The 17,327-nt window shown below is 46.0% G+C and overlaps 1 protein-coding gene across 2 annotated transcripts in view; it reads right to left on the bottom strand.

The window, feature by feature from the left end:
- adcy3a (adenylate cyclase 3a) overlaps nt 1–17,327 on the bottom strand; it is a 147,836-nt gene that overhangs the window by 49,651 nt on the left and 80,858 nt on the right. For both annotated transcript variants that reach the window (XM_068028425.1, XM_068028423.1), the window contains exons 13-14: nt 9,723–9,979; nt 4,436–4,517 (exon numbers count right to left, since the gene is read on the bottom strand). In XM_068028425.1, the coding sequence (XP_067884526.1) occupies nt 4,436–4,517; nt 9,723–9,979 (339 nt within the window). The remainder of the gene's footprint in view (nt 1–4,435; nt 4,518–9,722; nt 9,980–17,327) is intronic.

The following is a 17,327-nucleotide window of genomic DNA, read 5'->3' as shown; positions in this document are numbered from 1 at the left end:
ATATTTTTAACATTAGAGCTAAGCCACATAGTGATGAAATCAGGAAGCACTTCTTCACACAAAGGGTAGTGGAAATCTGGAATTTTCTCCACAAAAAACTGTGGATACTGGAGGGTCAACTGGAACTTTACATTATTGTTGAGTTCAGAGTATCAAGGGATACAGAGCAATGGTGGAAAATGATCTAATTGAATGGTGGAACAGGCTCAAAGGGCTAAATGGACTCCTCCTGTTCCTTTGTAACAGGCTCAATGGGTTGAATGGCCATCTCCCATTCCTGTGTTCCTCACTGAAAAGTTAGATTTAATTGCACTGGGCTGGTTCATCCAACTGTATTAAAGGTCCTGGTTCTGATGGAACGTCATTAACCTGAAATGTTAATTCTGTTTCTTTCTAGAAAGATGCTGCCAGACCTGCTGAGTACTTCCAGCACTTTCTGTTTTTATATTAAAGGTCCTTTGTTGGAGCTCAGGGTCTTGATGACGCCAAGTCTTCAGGTTAACAGACTGAGTTTAGCAGCTTATCCAAGTCTCACTGGCTAAAGAGCCACTAGAAGGAGTCCAGCACAGTAGAGCTGAGATATCCTGCACCAAGGTCCATCTTCCATAGAACCATAGAAACGTTACGGCACACAAGGAGGCCATTCAGCAGGTTGTGTCTACGCCGGCTGAAAACTCTGGCCATCCAATCTAATCCCAGCTGGTCCGTAGCCATGCAGGTTACAGCACTTCAGGTGCATGTCCAGGTACCTTTTAAATGAGTTGAGGGTTTCTGCCTCCACCACCATTCCTGGCAGTGAATTCCAGACACCCACCACCCTCTGGGTGAAAAAGCATTTCCTCATGTCCCCTCTAATCCTTCTAGCAATCACCTCAAATCTGTGCCCCCTGGTAATTAACCTCTCCGCTCAGGGAAACAGGTCCTTCCTGTCTACTCTATCTAGGCTCCTCATAATTTTGTACACCTCAATTAAGTCACCCCTCAGCCTCCTGTTCTAGGAAAACAATCCTACCTATCCAATCTTTCCTCATAGCTACAACTTTCAAGCCCTGGTAACATTCTTGTAAATCTTCTCTGTATTCTCTCCAGAGCAATTATGTGCTTCCTATAATGTGGTGACCAGAACTGTACGCAATGCTCCAGCTGTGGTCTAACCAGCATTTTATACAGTTCCAGCATTACATCCCTGCTTTTGTATTCTATACCTCGGCTAATAAAGGAAAGCATTCCATATGCCTTTTTCACCACTCTATCTACTTGTCCTGCCACCTTCAGGGACCTGTGGACATGCACACCAAGGTCTCTCACTTCTTCTAACCCTCTCAATATCCTCCCGTTTATTGTGTATTTCTTCGCTTTGTTTTTGCTCCCCAAATGCATTACCTCACATTTCTCTGGATTTGCCACTTTTCCGCGCACTCAACCAAACCATTGATATCATTCTGAGGTCTACAGCTATCCTCTTCACTATCAACTACACAGCCAATTCTTGTGTTATCAGGAAATTTCCCAATAATGCCTCCCACATTTAAGTCCAAATTATTAATATATACCACAAACAGCAAGGGACCCAACACTTAGCCCTCTAGAACGTCACTGGAAATCGCTTTCCATTCGCAAAAACATCCAAAGAACAGTACAGCACAGGAACAGGCCATTCGGCCCTCCAAGCCTGTGCCGATCTTGATGCCTGCCTAAACTAAAACCTTCTGCACTTCCGGGGATCGTATCCCTCTATTCCCATCCTATTTATTTTTTTTATTTAGAGATACAGCACTGAAACAGGCCCTTCGGCCCACCGAGTCTGTCAAAATGCCTCTTAAACGTCGCTATTGTACCTGCTTCCACCACCTCCCCCGGCAGCAGGTTCCAGGCACTCACCACCCTCTGTGTAAAGAACTTGCCTCGCACATCCCCTCTAAACTTTGCCCCTCTCACCTTAAACCTATGTCCCCTAGTAACTGACTCTTCCACCCTGGGAAAAAGCTTCTGACTATCCACTCTGTCCATGCCGCTCATAACTTTGTAAATCTCTATCATGTCGCCCCTCCACCTCCATCGTTGCAGTGAAAACAATCCGAGTTTATCCAACCTCTCCTCATAGCTAATGCCCTCCAGACCAGGCAACATCCTGGTAAACCTCTTCAGTACCTTCTCCAAAGCCTCCACGTCCTTCTGGTAGTGTGGCGACCAGAATTGCACGCAATATTCTAAGTGTGGCCTAACTAAAGTTCTGTACAGCTGCAGCATGACTTGCCAATTTTTATACTCTATGCCCCGACCGATGAAGGCAAGCATGCCGTATGCCTTCTTGACTACCTTATCCACCTGCGTTGCCACTTTCAGTGACATGTGGACCTGTACGCCCAGATCTCTCTGCCTGTCAATACTCCTGTTCTGCCATTTACTGTATACTTCCCACCTGCATCAGATCTTCCAAATTGCATTACCTCACATTTGTCCGGATTAAACTCCATCTGCCATTTCTCCGCCCAAGTCTCCAACCGATCTATATCCTGCTGTATCCTCTGACAATCCTCAACACTATCCGCAATTCCACCAACCTTTGTGTCGTCCGCAAACTTACGTCGACTACTACCCTTTGTTTCCTGTCGCTGAGCCAATTTTGGATCCATTCTGCCACATTCCCCTGTATCCCATGGGCTTTCATTTTACTGACCAGTCTGCCATGCGAGACCTTGTCAAATGCCTTACTAAAATCCATGTAGACCACATCCACTGTCATAGAGTCATAGAGTTATACAGCACAGGAAGAGGCCCTTCGGCCCACCGTGTCCACACCAGCCATCAAGCCTATCTATTCTAATCCCATTTTCCAGCACTTGGCCTGTAGCCTTGTATGATATGGCGTTTCAAGTGCTCATCGAAATACGTCTTAAATGTTGTGAGGGTTCTTGCCTCTACTACCCCTTCAGGCAGTGTGTTCCAGATTCCAACCACCCTCTGGGTGAAATTTTTTTTTCTCAAATCCCCTCAAAACCTCCTGCCCCTTACCTTAAATCTATGACCCCTGGTTATTGACACCTCCACTAAGGGAAAAAGTTTCTTCCTATCTACCCTATCTATGCCCCTCACTGCACTTCCCTCATCAATCTTTCTTGTTACTTCCTCAAAAAACTCAATCAAGTTAGTGAGACATGACCTTCCCTGAACAAATCCATGCTGACTATCCCTGATTAATCCGTGCCTTTCTAAGTGGCAGTTTATCTTGTCCCTTAGAATTGATTCGAATAATTTACCCACCACTGAGGTCAGACTGTTGGCCTATAAATATTTGGCCTATTCCTCGCACCCTTTTTAAACAATGGTATAACGTTCGCAGAACTCCAATCCTCTGGAGCCTCGCCAGTATCCAGTGAGGATTTGAAGATGATCCTCAGCGCATCCACACCAAACACCCACACACAATTCTGGAAGGGACACCAGTAGCCCAACCCGATGGCAACTGAGGCCAATGATGCAGCCTGGGCTGAGGTCAGATGACAAAGCAAAGGCAGGACCTGGGATTGACGTTTGACTCTTGCCTGGTGCAAACCTGTCCCTCAATGTAAGCAGAAGAGAGGGTATTTTTGTGAACGAGTTTCTGTCTGACATGGGAACACAGGAATTGCTAGATGAGAAAAGACCAAGGTCCATCTGTTTGCCTGCTACCGTCCTGGTAGTCACATGACACAATCATATTGTAGTTGTTGATTAGTCACAGTGATCAACCTCTATCAATGAATTAAAACAGACCCAGACATGAGACAAGGAAAAACCCCAGTGATAGAGAACTTTGGGGGAGCCATAGGTACAAACTCAGCTGATCTTTCCAAACATCACTGCACTCACCACATATCATGTCTCAAATTACTCAGATACTGTTTCCCAAAATATTTTCTGACCAGACTCCTCTACAGTACATGAATTTCTCTGGAGGAGTTCTCCTGACCCCCACTGTCCTGTGACCCAGCACCCCACCTCAGGATTGTGACCCCAATGTCCTGTGCCCCGATCCCTGACCCCAGGCCTCCAACCTGGGCGGCACAGTGGCGCAGTGGTTAGCACCGCAGCCTCACAGCTCCAGCGACCCGGGTACAATTCTGGGTACTGCCTGTGTGGAGTTTGCAAGTTCTCCCTGGGTCTGCGTGGGTTTTCGCCGGATGCTCCAGTTTCCTCCCACAGCCAAAGACTTGCAGGTTGATAGGTAAATTGGCCATTATAAATTGCCCCTAGTATAGGTAGGTGGTAGAGAAATATAGGGACAGGTTGAGATGTGGTAGGGATATAGGATTAGTGTAGGATTAGTATAAATGGGTGGTTGATGGTAGGCACAGACTCGGTGGGCCGAAGGGCCTGTTTCAGTGCTGTATCTCTAAATAAATAAATAACCCTAACCCTGTGCCCCTCACAGACCTGACGTGGCTGCACTTACATGTCGAGTGAAATAGTAAAAACTCATCATCATGACGAAGATCATGGCTACCATGGAGAATCGCGATGGCACCATGAGCGACCTGTGGAAACAAATAGGGTGTGAGGTCAAACCCAGTGCCAGATACTGGTAGTGTCAGAATCAGTCAGAGTCATGGCCCGAATCAGTCAGGGTCAGTCAATTAGAGTCAGGATCAGCCAGAGTCCGAGTGAGTCCGGGTCCAAGTTGGTCAAGGTTAAGAGTTGGTCAGGGTCCGCATTGGTCAGGGTCAGTCAGAGTCAATCATCACCCAGAGCTACTCCCAGTCCCAAGCCAAGGTTAAACCTTCAGCTGTGTTTCACTACCTCTCTTGTTGTGGTGATTTTATTTATTGATTCTAGGGATGTGGTTTTGCTGGCAAGGGTCAACATTTATTCCTCATAACTAGGGTGTTCTACCCTTTTCTCATCGCTTTTCCGCACATGACTATCCCACACCCCAGCAGCTTGCCTCTCTATCTTGTTTCTCCCAGTCTATTCCCCAGCCTGCTCCTTCCCATGCCCCAAGGTCAAGAACCTCCTGTGTACCCAGTATCCTCACCTATACTCATATCCATCACTGACTCTCTTGAAGCAGCAACCCACACTGGCCCATCCTTTGTTGGTATTCATGCTCAGGATGTGAACGTCACTGGCAAGGCTGGCATTTATTGCCCATCCCTAGTTGCCCTGAGAAAGCAGTGGGCCTTCTTGAACGGTTTGCAGCGGTTTAATACCAGCCGAGTGGCTTGTTGGGCTACATCAGTGGACAGTTAACAGTCAATCACATTGGTCTTGAATTGAAGTCACATGTAAGCCCAGATCAAGTATGGACAACAGCAAAAACTTGCATTTGTATAGCATCTTTAATACAGTAAAACATCCCAAGGTGCTTCACTGGAGCAATATCAAACTAAATCTGACACTGACCCGGGTTCGATTCCGGGTACTGCCTGTGTGGAGTTTGCAAGATCTCCCTGTGTCTGTGTGGGTTTTCTCCGGGTGCTCCGGTTTCCTCCCACAAGCCAAAAGACTTGCAGGTTGATAGGTAAATTGGCCATTATAAATTGTCACTAGTATAGGTAGGTGGTAGGGAAATATAGGGACAGGTGGGGATGTTTGGTAGGAATATGGGATTAGTGTAGGATTAGTATAAATGGGTGGTTGATGTTCGGCACAGACTCGGTGGGCCGAAGGGCCTGTTTCAGTGCTGCATCTCTAATCTAATCTAATCTAATCATAAATAGATTGTAGGACAGGTGACTAAAAACCTGGTCAAAGGGATAGGTTTTAAGGACTGTTGTTCAGCAGGGAGGGACAAAGCGCAGAAGAGCAATAGTTATAGGGGACTCTATAGTCAGGGGCACAGATAGGCGCTTCTGTGGATGTGAAAGAGACTCCAGGATGGTATGTTGGCTCCCTGGTGCCAGGGTCAAGGATGTCTCTGAACGGACAGGGGGCATTTTGAAGGGGGAGGGTGAACAGCCAGAGGTTGTGGTACACATTGGTACCAACGACATAGGCAGGAAGAGTGATGAGTTTAGGGAGTTAGGTAGAAAGTTAAAAAACAGGACCTCTAGGGTTGTAATCTCAGGATTACTCCCTGTGCCACGTGCCAGTGAGGCTAGAAATAGGAAGATAGTGCAGCTAAACACGTGTCTGAACAGCTGGTGTAGAAGGGAGGGTTTCAGATTTCTGGACCATTGGGATCTCTTCAGTGACAGATGGGACCTGTACAAGAAGGAGGGGCACAAATATCCTGGCTGCGAGGTTTGCTAGCGTCACTCGGGAGGGTTTAAACTAGTGTGGCAGGGGGGTGGGAACCAGAGCAGTAGGACAACAAGTGAAATAAATGAAGGGGAACTAGTAAATAAGGCCAGCAAGACTAAGAGGAAGAGCAGGCAGGGAGATGTTGCGGAGAACAGCGGGACTGGTGGTCTGAAGTGCATTTGTTTCAATGCAAGAAGTATAACAGGTAAGGCAGATGAACTGAGAGCTTGGATTAGTACTTGGAACTATGATGTTGTTGCTATTACAGAGATTTGGTTGAGGGAAGGACAGGATTGGCAGCTAAATGTTCCAGGATTTAGAAGCTTCAGGCGGGATAGAGGGGGATGTAAAAGGGGTGGGGGAGTTGCATTACTGGTTAAGGAGAATATCACAGCTGCACTGCGGGAGGACACCTCGGAGGGGTCGTGCAGCGAGGCAATATGGGTGGAGCTCAGGAATTGGAATGATGCAGTCACGATGTTGGGGATTTTCTACAGGCCTCCCAACAGCCAGCGGAGGAGCAGATATATAGACAGATTTTGGAAAGATGTAAAGGTAACAGGGTTGTAGTGGTGGGTGATTTTAACTTCCCCTATATTGACTGGGACTCACTTAGTGCTAGGGGCTTGGATGGGGCAGAATTTGTAAGGAGCATCCAGGAGGGCTTCTTGAAACAATACGTAGATAGTCCAACTAGGGATGGGGCCGTACTGGACCTGGTATTGGGGAATGAGCCCAGCCAGGTGGTCGAAGTTTCAGTAGGGGAGCATTTCGGGAACAGTGACCATAATTCCATAGGTTTTAAGGTACTCGTGGATAAGGATAAGAGTAGTCCTCGGGTGAAGGTGCTAAATTGGGGGAAGGCTAATTATAACAAGATTAGGCAGGAACTGAAGAATTTAGATTGGGGGCGGCTGTTTGAGGGTAAATCAACATCTGACGTGTGGGAGTCTTTCAAACGTCAGTTGATTAGAATCCAGGACCAGCATGTTCCTGTGAGGAAGAAGGATAAGTTTGGCAAGTTCCGGGAACCTTGGATAACGCGGGATATTGTGAGCCTCGTCAAAAAGAAAAAGGAAGCATTCGTAAGGGCTGGAAGGCTAGGAACAGACGAATCCCTTGAGGAATATAAAGACAGTAGGAAGGAACTTAAGCAAGGAGTCAGGAGGGCTAAAAGGGGTTATGAGAAGTCATTGGTAAACAGGATTAAGGAAAATCCCAAGGCTTTTTATACGTATATAAAGAGCAAGAGGGTAACCAGGGAAAGGGTTGGCCCACTCAAGGACAGAGAAGGGAATCTATGTGTGGAGCCAGAGGAAATGGGCGAGGTACAAAATCATCAGTATTCACCAAGGAGAAGGACTTGGTGGATGATGAGCCTAGGGAAGGGAGTGTAGATAGTCTCAGTCATCTCATTATCAAAAAGGAGGAGGTGTTGGGTGTCTTGCAAAGCATTAAGGTAGATAAGTCCCCAGGGCCTGATGGGATCTACCCCAGAATACTGAGGGAGGCAAGGGAAGAAATTGCTGGGGCCTTGACAGAAGGGTACAGGTACCCTTGGAGAGGGTACAGAAGAGTTTTACCAAAATGTTGCCTGGTCTGGAGGGCATTAGCTATGAGGAGAGGTTGGATAAACTCGGATTGTTTTCACCGGAACGACGGAGGTGGAGGGGCGACATGATAGAGGTTTACAAAGTTATGAGCGGCATGGACAGAGTGGATAGTCAGAAGCTTTTTCCCAGGGTGGAAGAGTCAGTTACTAGGGGACATGGGTTTAAGGTGAGAGGGGCAAAGTTTAGAGGGGATGTGCGAGGCAAGTTCTTTACACGGAGGGTGGTGAGTGCCTGGAACTTGTTGACGGGGGAGGTGTTGAAAGCAGGTACAATAGCCACGGTTAAGAGGCATCTTGACAAATACATGAATAGGAAGGAATAGAGGGATACGGACCCCGGAAGTGCAGAAGGTTTTAGTTTAGGCAGGCATCAAGATTGGAGGGCCGAATGGCCTGTTCCTGTGCTGTTCTTTGTCTATATTAAAGAAGAGAGAGGTGGAAAACTTTTGGAAGGAAATTCCAGAGCTTAGGGCCTAGGCAGCTGAAGGCAAGCCAGCCAATGGTAGAGGAATTAAAATTGGGGATGCACAGGAGGCCAGAATTAAAGGAGCACAGATATCTCGTAGGGCTGTGGGGCTGAAGGAGGTTACAGAAATAGGGACGGGCAAGGACATGTTGAGATATGAAAACAAGGATGAGGATTTTAAAATTGAGGTGGTTGCTGGACCAGGACTCAATGTAGGTCAGCGAGCAAAGGGGTGACAAGTGAACGGGACTTGGTGCAAATTAGGATACAAGCAACAAAGTTTTGGATGAGCTCAAGTTTATGTCGGGTAGAAGATGAGAGTCCATAGGACAGCATTGAAATAGTCAAGTCTGGCGGTAACGAAGGTACTGATGGGAGTTTCAGCAGCAGACGGGCTGAAGCAGGGTCAGAGAAGTTACAGAGGTGGAAGTCGAGGTCTTGGAATGGAGCAGATATGAGGCCTGAATCTCAGCTCAGAGTCAAATAGGGTGCCATGGTGGAAAACAGTCTGGTTCAGCCTCAGTGGCCACGGAGAGGGATGGAGTCAGTGGCTAGGAAATGGGACTGTATAGAGTGAGCTTTACTCAGCATCTAACCCGTTTTTGTTTTTCTTTTATCTGTCCTGGGAGTATTTGATGGGGACAGTGTAGAGGGAGCTTTACTCTGTATCTAATCCCATGCTGTACCTGTCCTGGGAGTATTTGATGGGGACAGTGCAGAGGGAGCTTTACTCTGTATCTATTCCCATGCTGTACCTGTCCTGGGAGTGTTTCATGGGACAGTGTAGAGGGAGCTTTACTCTGTATCTATTCCCATGCTGTACCTGTCCTGGGAGTGTTTCATGGGACAGTGTAGAGGGAGCTTTACTCTGTGTCTATTCCCATGCTGTACCTGTCCTGGGAGTGTTTCATGGGACAGTGTAGAGGGAGCTTTACTCTGTATCTATTCCCATGCTGTACCTGCCCTGGGAGTGTTTCATGGGACAGTGTAGAGGGAGCTTTACTCTGTATCTATTCCCATGCTGTACCTGTCCTGGGAGTGTTTCATGGGACAGTGTAGAGGGAGCTTTACTCTGTATCTAAACCATGCTGTTGAGATTCCAGCTGAGAATGAGCATGGAAACCCCAGCAAGCTCCTGAACCTACCCAACATGTAAACCCCCATGATGTCCTAAACCCCACCTCTGACTCCCAAACACTCCACAACTCTGGAACCTTGTTGAGTTTCACAATTGCCCCCAGCCTTTAATCCTTGAACCCTGAACACGCAACCAGCACAAACTGCCAATTTCCCAAATCCTTCCGAGCTTCTGAACCCCACAATCTCCCAAACTGCTTGAAGGAGATGGACCTATTAGCTGCAGTAATATTTCTGTTTTTAACCTTAGCCTCTAATTTGTCCCGGGTTGTTTCATCCACTTACTGAAATTCCTTAAAGCGCTCTCGGTCGTAGTCCTCATAGATCTCCCTCCAGCCCAGGACACTGACCAGTCCACAGCTGCCGGTGATCACTAGCATCAGGAATGCTTTCACCATGTGGCTGACCTGCACCAACATAGTTGTGGCAATGAGTGCCAGCACCGAGATGTAGCTGTAGTATTTCGGCTGTTTCACGCAGCTCCCACTGGTCTCGGTCAGGTTTCCATTCGAGGAAGCTCGGTAACTGTGCAGACAGCTCAACTTGGGAACAAAACCCCAACATTACTCAATACATGAGGAACGGAGCAGGAAAAACATTCAGAGCACCAACCAAGTTGTCAACCTACACCCATTGTAAACCCCACCATAGCCCTCACCATAAACTCTCTTCCCCACCAAAACCTTCACTGCAACCAACACCAAAACCACAATGAAACCCTCACCGTAACTTTCCCATAACCACTGTAACCTTCACCCAAACATAACCCCCACCCTCATCATAATCCCCACCCCCACCATAACCCTCATCGTACCATAACCCCCACCACCATATACCTCATCGTAACCCACACTGTAACCCTTACCCCACTGTCATGCTATGCTAAATGATGATTTTTAATTCAACAGTTGGAAACCAAAACTAAACTTTTAAAAAGTAAGCTGGAAACCTAAATCCAACTTTTAAAAAGAAAGCAGCTAAGATGGCCACTACAATTTGCATTGAAATACCTCACAATCCAAGTATCGAGGTAGAGACGCATGTCGAATAGCCCTCATCCAGAACAATGGCTTGAGCAGTTTGAATGCTACCTGGTGTCGCCTTCATTAGCAAGACATTCAAAGCAATTAACACTAGTGGAGACGAAACTCAAGGGGTAAACATTGAAGCAATAAGACCTGAGAGAGATTGGAATTCTTAGACTTGGATCTCATTAAAGGGCAAAAGAGAATACACTGGGACAATCATGTGACAGTCTCTCCATCTGTGTGGAAACTTGGATTTTCTTTTGGACACATCAGACAAGCATCTGAGTTAACCACTATAGGACCCAAGGGGGTTTATCTCTCGCTCTCCAGGCAACAGTGTAAGTTTCGAACCCTGTCTGCAGGCTGAAAAACATCCAAGTCTATCATTGTTGCAGACAGAGACTCCAGGGAGAAAGCCATCGACATCACTGTCTCCAAGAAAACTCTGAACTAGGTGGCCACTTCTACCAACCAGAAACTTCAGCACCACGAGTTCAGCTGGAAGACAACTGAATTACCAAGCTCCACAGACTGTATATTCTTTTGTTTGTTCTGGACTCTAATCCAACCAATCTATCCTTCTTCACTCTGGAACCTATTTGTGTGCGTGTGTGAGAGAGAGAGAAATTTGGAGAATAGTTTATTATTTTTACTTAGATAGGGTTTTGATTTTAAGTAAAATAAACTAACCTCTTTCTTGTTTAAACTCAAGAAAACCTATCTGATTGGTTCTTTTATGATCACAGCACCTAAAAGGGTTAAACACTCATTGAATTGGTAAGCACATTCACTGTTTAAAAGAAATAAACTCTGTTGTGGTCAAACAAGGAGAGGGACAAGAGGGGAGCCTTTCAACCCCTCCTCACCTGATCATTAACACCACCATAATCCTCACCTTAACTTTTACCCCAAACATAACCCCCACCTCCACCATATTCCTCACCATAACCATCACAAGAACACAAGAAATAGGGCAGCAGTAGACCATATGGCCCATTGAGCCTGCTCCACCATTCAACTTTGTTGCAAACTTAGTTTGTTTAGTTTGTTTCTACTGTGCCTACCCACTGTTTTTCTCATGTTTGTGCTTGGGGTCAGGGCTGTTCATTTTACTGTCAATTGATACCCTCTCTGTACTAATGCTTTGTCTTTCACCACATTATGAACATACCGTTTGCCTTTGCTCCATGACCTTCTGGTCAGTTATTCTGTGTGACCTTGTCCGATCAACACCTCTTTTGTTATCTCTTGTTCCACCCCCGCTTTACTTGCTTAAAACCTTTTACATTTCTAATAACTACCAGTTCTGATGAAGGGTCACTGACCTGAAACGTTAACTCTGCTTCTCTCTCCACAGATGCTGCCAGACCTGCTGAGTATCTCCAGCATTTCTTGTTTGTGTTTCAGATTTCCAGCATCTGCAGTATTTTGCTTTTATTCTCTCAGTATCTATCCTGTCAAGCCCCTTCATAATCTTGCATGTTTCAATTAGATCACCTTTCATTCTTCTAAACTCCAAAGAATAAAGACCCAATTTGGAGAGATGGTGGTGTAGTGGTAATGTCACTGAACTAGTAATCCAGAGCCCAGGCTAATGCTCTGGGGACATGTGTTTGAATCCCACCACGGCAGATGGTGAAATTTGAATTCAATTAATAAATCTGGAATTATTCTAATGGTGATTGTTGGAAAATCCCATCTGATTCACGAATCCCCTTTAGGGAAGGAAATCTGCCATCCATACCTGGACTGGCCTATATGTGACTCCAGACCCACAGCAATGTGGTTGACCCTTAAATTCCCTCTGAAATAGCCTATCAAGCCACTCAGTTCAAGGGCAATTAGGGATGGGCAATAAGTGTTGGCCTAGTCAGCAATGCCCACATCCCACAAACAAATAAAATTTTTTTTACTCAACCTCTCATCCTAGAACAACCCTCTCATCCAAGGGGCACAACTAGTGAACCTTCGCTGTCCTGCCTCCAATGCAAGTGTATCCTTCCTTAAATATGTATTCCAGGTGTGGTTTCACCAAACCCCCATAAAATTGTAGCAAGACTTCTTTATTCTTGTACTCCAAATCCTTTGCAATAAAGGCAACATGCCATTTGCCTTAATTGCTTGCTAACTTTTTGTGTTCCTTGTATGAGCACACCCAAGTCTCTCTGAACATCAATACTTACAAGTTTTATGCCTTTCAAATATTCTGCTTTTCTATTCTTACTACCAAAGTGAATAACCTCCTCAAAACAACCCTCATCCTCACCATAATCCCCAACCCACCCTCACCCCCACCATCACCCTCACCCCCAATCATAACCCTCAACTCCACCATAATCCCCACCCCCACCATAACCCTCACCCCCACAATAATCTTCACCACCACAATAAACCTCATTTTCACCATAACCCCCAACCCCTCATTTACTCCCTCTCCACAATAAACAATTTCCCCCGATGAGTTTTCTTAATGCAGAACCTTCAATAATTTGATATGAAGTTCAATTACAAACTCTTGCAGTAATCTGAAATAGGAGTTCACAGGCCTGGGTTGCTCAGCCGAAAGGGTCATGATGTCAAATACCGTTACACCCACTTTTGGGGGTTACTATTTGTTTCTGTGGGGGCAGAAAGGGGCATGTCTGGTCTAAGAGACTGAGGGCAGGGAAGATGGGTCCACCATTTCTCCGCAGTTTCCACTGAAGTTACGGAAATTCAGCTCCATTCTTTATAGTGGGAAAAGAGAACAGAAGTGTACAATACATAGACTGTAGGGAGACGTACACGTTAATACTGCTTCTTTAATGTAGTTAAACTTCCCAAGGTACTTCACAGCAGCCTAATCAGATAAAAAGTGATGATCCTTTGGAGAGTGCTGAGAGAGGTACAGAGCACAGCTTTGGGCTTATTCATGTAGGATTCAAGTGCAGGAGTTGGCAGGAGAGTGGGAAGGGTGTGCAGTAGTGAAAGATTGGAGGAAACGTACGTGAGAGGACAGAATGAGGCACAAAGACAGAAACACACATAGACTGACAGACATGTAGACTGATGCAGACAGACACACACACTGACACAGTCACAGAATCATAATGGCACAGAAGGCAGCCATTCGTCCATTCAAGACCATGCCGGTTCTCTGCACAGCAATCCAATCAATCCCATTCCCTGGCTCTTACCCCGTAGCCCTGTATTTCTCTCAATTGCTCATCCAATTTCCTTTAGAAATAATTCATCGTCTCCCTTTCCACCACCCTTGTAGGTAGCGAGTTCCAGGTCATTACCACTTGCTGAAAGGTTCTTCCTCACATCCCTCCTCCATCTCTTGCCCAAAGCCTTCAATCTGTGTGTCCTCTAGTCCCTGTACCATCAGCTAATGGGAACAGCTTTTCTTTGTCTATCCTGTGCAAATCTGTCAGAAACCTGTACACCTCTATCAAATCTCCCCTCGATCTCCTTTGCTCCAAGGAGAACAACCCCAGCTTCTCCAACACTGACACAGAAACACTGACACAATGACATATCAGAGGCAGATATATAGACTGATGCAGACACATAAACACACACACGCAGAATGATACAGACACATACACAGAAAGACAGACTGACACAAACCTACACACTGACTGGCACAGATAAATAGACTGATGCAGACACAAAAACATGCAGACTGATAGAGACAGACAATTTTTTTTATTCGCTCATAGAATCATAGAAAGTTTAAGGCACAGAAAGAGGCCACTTGGCCCAGTGTGTCTGTGCCAGCCGAAAAGCGATCCACCTATTCTAACCCCACCTACCTTCCAGCATTTGGTCTGTAGCCCTGCAGTTTACAGCACTTGAGCTGCATATCCAGACTCCTTTTGAATGAGTTGAAGGTTTCTGCCTCAACTACCCTTTCAGGCAGTGAGTTCCAGACCATCACCACCCTCTAGGTGAAAAAGTTTTTCCTCATCTCCCCTCTAATCTTTCTACCAATCACTTTAAATCTATGTCCCCTCGTCACTGACCTTTCTGCTAAGGTGAATAGACCCTTCACCTCCAATCTCTCCAGGCCCCTCAAAATTTTGTACATTTCAATCAGATCTCCCCTCAGCCTTCTCTGTTCCAAGGAGAACAACCCCAGCCTATCCAATCTTTCCTCATAGTTGCATTTTTCCAGTCCTGGCAACATCCTTGTAAATCTCCTCTGTACCCTCTCTAGTGTAATTACATCCTTTCTGTAATGAGGTGACCAGAACAGCAAACAGTACTCAAGTTGTGGCCTAACCAATGAGTTATACAGTTCCAGCATAACCTCCCTGATCTTGTATTCTATACCTCGGCTAATAAAGGAAAGGATTCCATATACCTTCTTAACCACCTGTCCTGCTACCTTCAGGGATCTGTAGACATTCACTCCAAGGTCCCTCACTTCCTCGACACTTCTCAGTATTTTCCCATTAATCGTGTATTCCTTTGCCTTGTTTAACCTCCCCAATTGCATCACATCACACTTCTCCAGGTTGAATTCCTTTTGCCACTTTTCTGTACATCTGACCAGACCATCAATATCTTCCTGCAGCCTCCAGCTAACTTCCTTGCTATCTACCACACGGCCAATCTTTGTGTCGTCCGCAAACTTCTTGATCATGCCCCCTACATTTACGTCCAAGTTGTTAATATACAACACAAAAAGCAGGCAACCCAGTAATGAGCATTGCAGAACGCCACTGGAAACAGCCCTCCAGTCGCTAAAACAACCATTAACAATTACTTTTTGTTTCCTGCCACTTAGCCAATTTTGTATCCACCTTGCTGCATTTCCCTGGATCCCATGGGATTTTATTTTTTAACCAGTCTGCCATGTGGGACCTTGTCAAAAACCTTGCTAAAATCCATGTAGACCACATCAACTGCACTACCCTCATCTATCTTCTTGGCACTTCTTCAAAAAACTCTAACATGTTGGTCAAACAGGATCTTCCCTGAACAAATCCATGCTGACTATCCTTGATTAACCTGTGCCTTTCTAAGTGATAGTTTATCCTGTCTCTCAGAATAGATTCCAATAATTTGCCCACTACTGAAGTTAGACTGACTGGCCTGTAATTATTCAGTCTATCCTTCACTTCCTTTTTAAACAGAGGTACAACGTTTGCAGTTCTCCAATCCTCCAGCACCACACCTATATCCAGTGAGGACCGGAAAATGATGGTCAGACCCTCTGCTATTTCCTCTCTTGCTTCTTTTAACAGCCTAGGATACATTTCATCTGGCCCTGATGATTTATCCACTTTCAAGGATTCTAATCCCATCAATACTTCCTCTCTCCCTATGTTTATCACATCCAATACTGATTTACCTTCAAATAGTTGTTTCCAGTCCACTTACGCTAAATCACTCCTCAGTTTAGTAAAATTGGCCTTGCCCCAATTGAGATCTCTAACTCCTGTTCCATCTCTGTCCTATTCCATTTTTATGTTAAAACTGTCTGAATTATGATCACTACCACCAAAATGTTCTCTCACTGCCACTCCTTCCACCTGCCCATCTTCATTTCCTAAAACTAAGTCTAAAACTGTGCCCTCTCTTGTCATGGAATGTGCGCATCGCTGGCAAGACCAGCATTTGTTGCCCATCCCTAATTGTCCTTGAGACGGTGTTGGTGAGCTGCCTTCTTGAACTGCTGCAGTTCAGGTAATGTAGGTACACCCACAGTGCTGTTAGGAAGGAAGTTCCAGGATTTTGACCCAGCGATAGTGAAGCAACAGCGATATATTTTTTTCTTTATTTAGAGATACAGCACTGAAACAGGCCCTTCAGCCCAACGAGTCTGTGCCGATCATCAATCACCCATTTATACTAATCCTACAGTAATCCCATATTCCCTACCACCTACCTGCACTAGGGGCAATTTACAATGGCCAATTTACCTATCTCCTGCAAGTCTTTGGCTGTGGGAGGAAACCGGAGCACCCGGCGAAAACCCACGCAGTCACAGGGAGAACTTGCAAACTCCGCACAGGCAGTACCCAGAATCGAACCCGGGTCCCTGGAGCTGTGAGGCAGCAGTGCTAACCACTGCGCCACTGTGCCATATAGTTTCAAGTCAGGATGGTGTGTGGCTTGGAGGGGAACCTGCAGGTGGTGGTGGTGTTCCCATGCGTCTCCTGCCCTTGTCCTTCTAGGTTGTAGAGGCCATTGGTTTAGAAGGTACTGTTAAAGGAGGCTTGGTGAGTTGCTGCAGTGCATCTTATAGATAGTACACACTGCTGCTACTAAGTGCCAGTGGTGGAGGGAGTGAATATTTAAGGTGGTAGATGGGGTGGATGGATGATCAAGAGGCCTGCTTTGACCTGGATGATGTTGAGGTTCTTGAATGTTGTTGGAACTGCACTCTTCCAGGCAAGTGGAGAGTATTCCATCACACTCCTGACTTGTGCCTTGTAGATGGTAGAGAGGTTTTGGGGAGTCAGGAGGTGAGTTACTCACTGCAGAATATCCAGCCTCTGACCTGCTCCGTAGCCACAGTATTCATATGGCTGGTCCAGTTAAGTTTCCGGTCAGTGGTAACCCCCAGGATGTTGATGGTGGGGGATTCAGCGATGGTAATGCCGTTGAACACCAAGGGGAGAGGGTTAGATTCTGTCTTGTTGGAGATGGTAAATGCCTGGCACCTGTGTGGTGCAAATGTTATTTGCCACTTATCAGCTAAAGCCTGAATGTTGTCCAAGTCTTGCTGAATACGGGCACAGACTGCTTCAGTGTCTGAGGAGTTGCGAATGGTACTGAACACTTTGCAATCAGTGAATGTCCTCACTTCTGGCCTTATGATGAAGGAAAGATGAAGCAGCTCAAGATGGTTGGGGCCAGGACACTACCC

The sequence above is a fragment of the Heterodontus francisci genome, unplaced genomic scaffold (genome assembly GCF_036365525.1).
Source record: "Heterodontus francisci isolate sHetFra1 unplaced genomic scaffold, sHetFra1.hap1 HAP1_SCAFFOLD_705, whole genome shotgun sequence".
NCBI classification, from domain to species: domain Eukaryota; kingdom Metazoa; phylum Chordata; class Chondrichthyes; order Heterodontiformes; family Heterodontidae; genus Heterodontus; species Heterodontus francisci.
The sequence above is the reverse complement of the archived record's forward strand: the minus strand, read 5'-3'. Positions and strand labels throughout refer to the sequence as shown.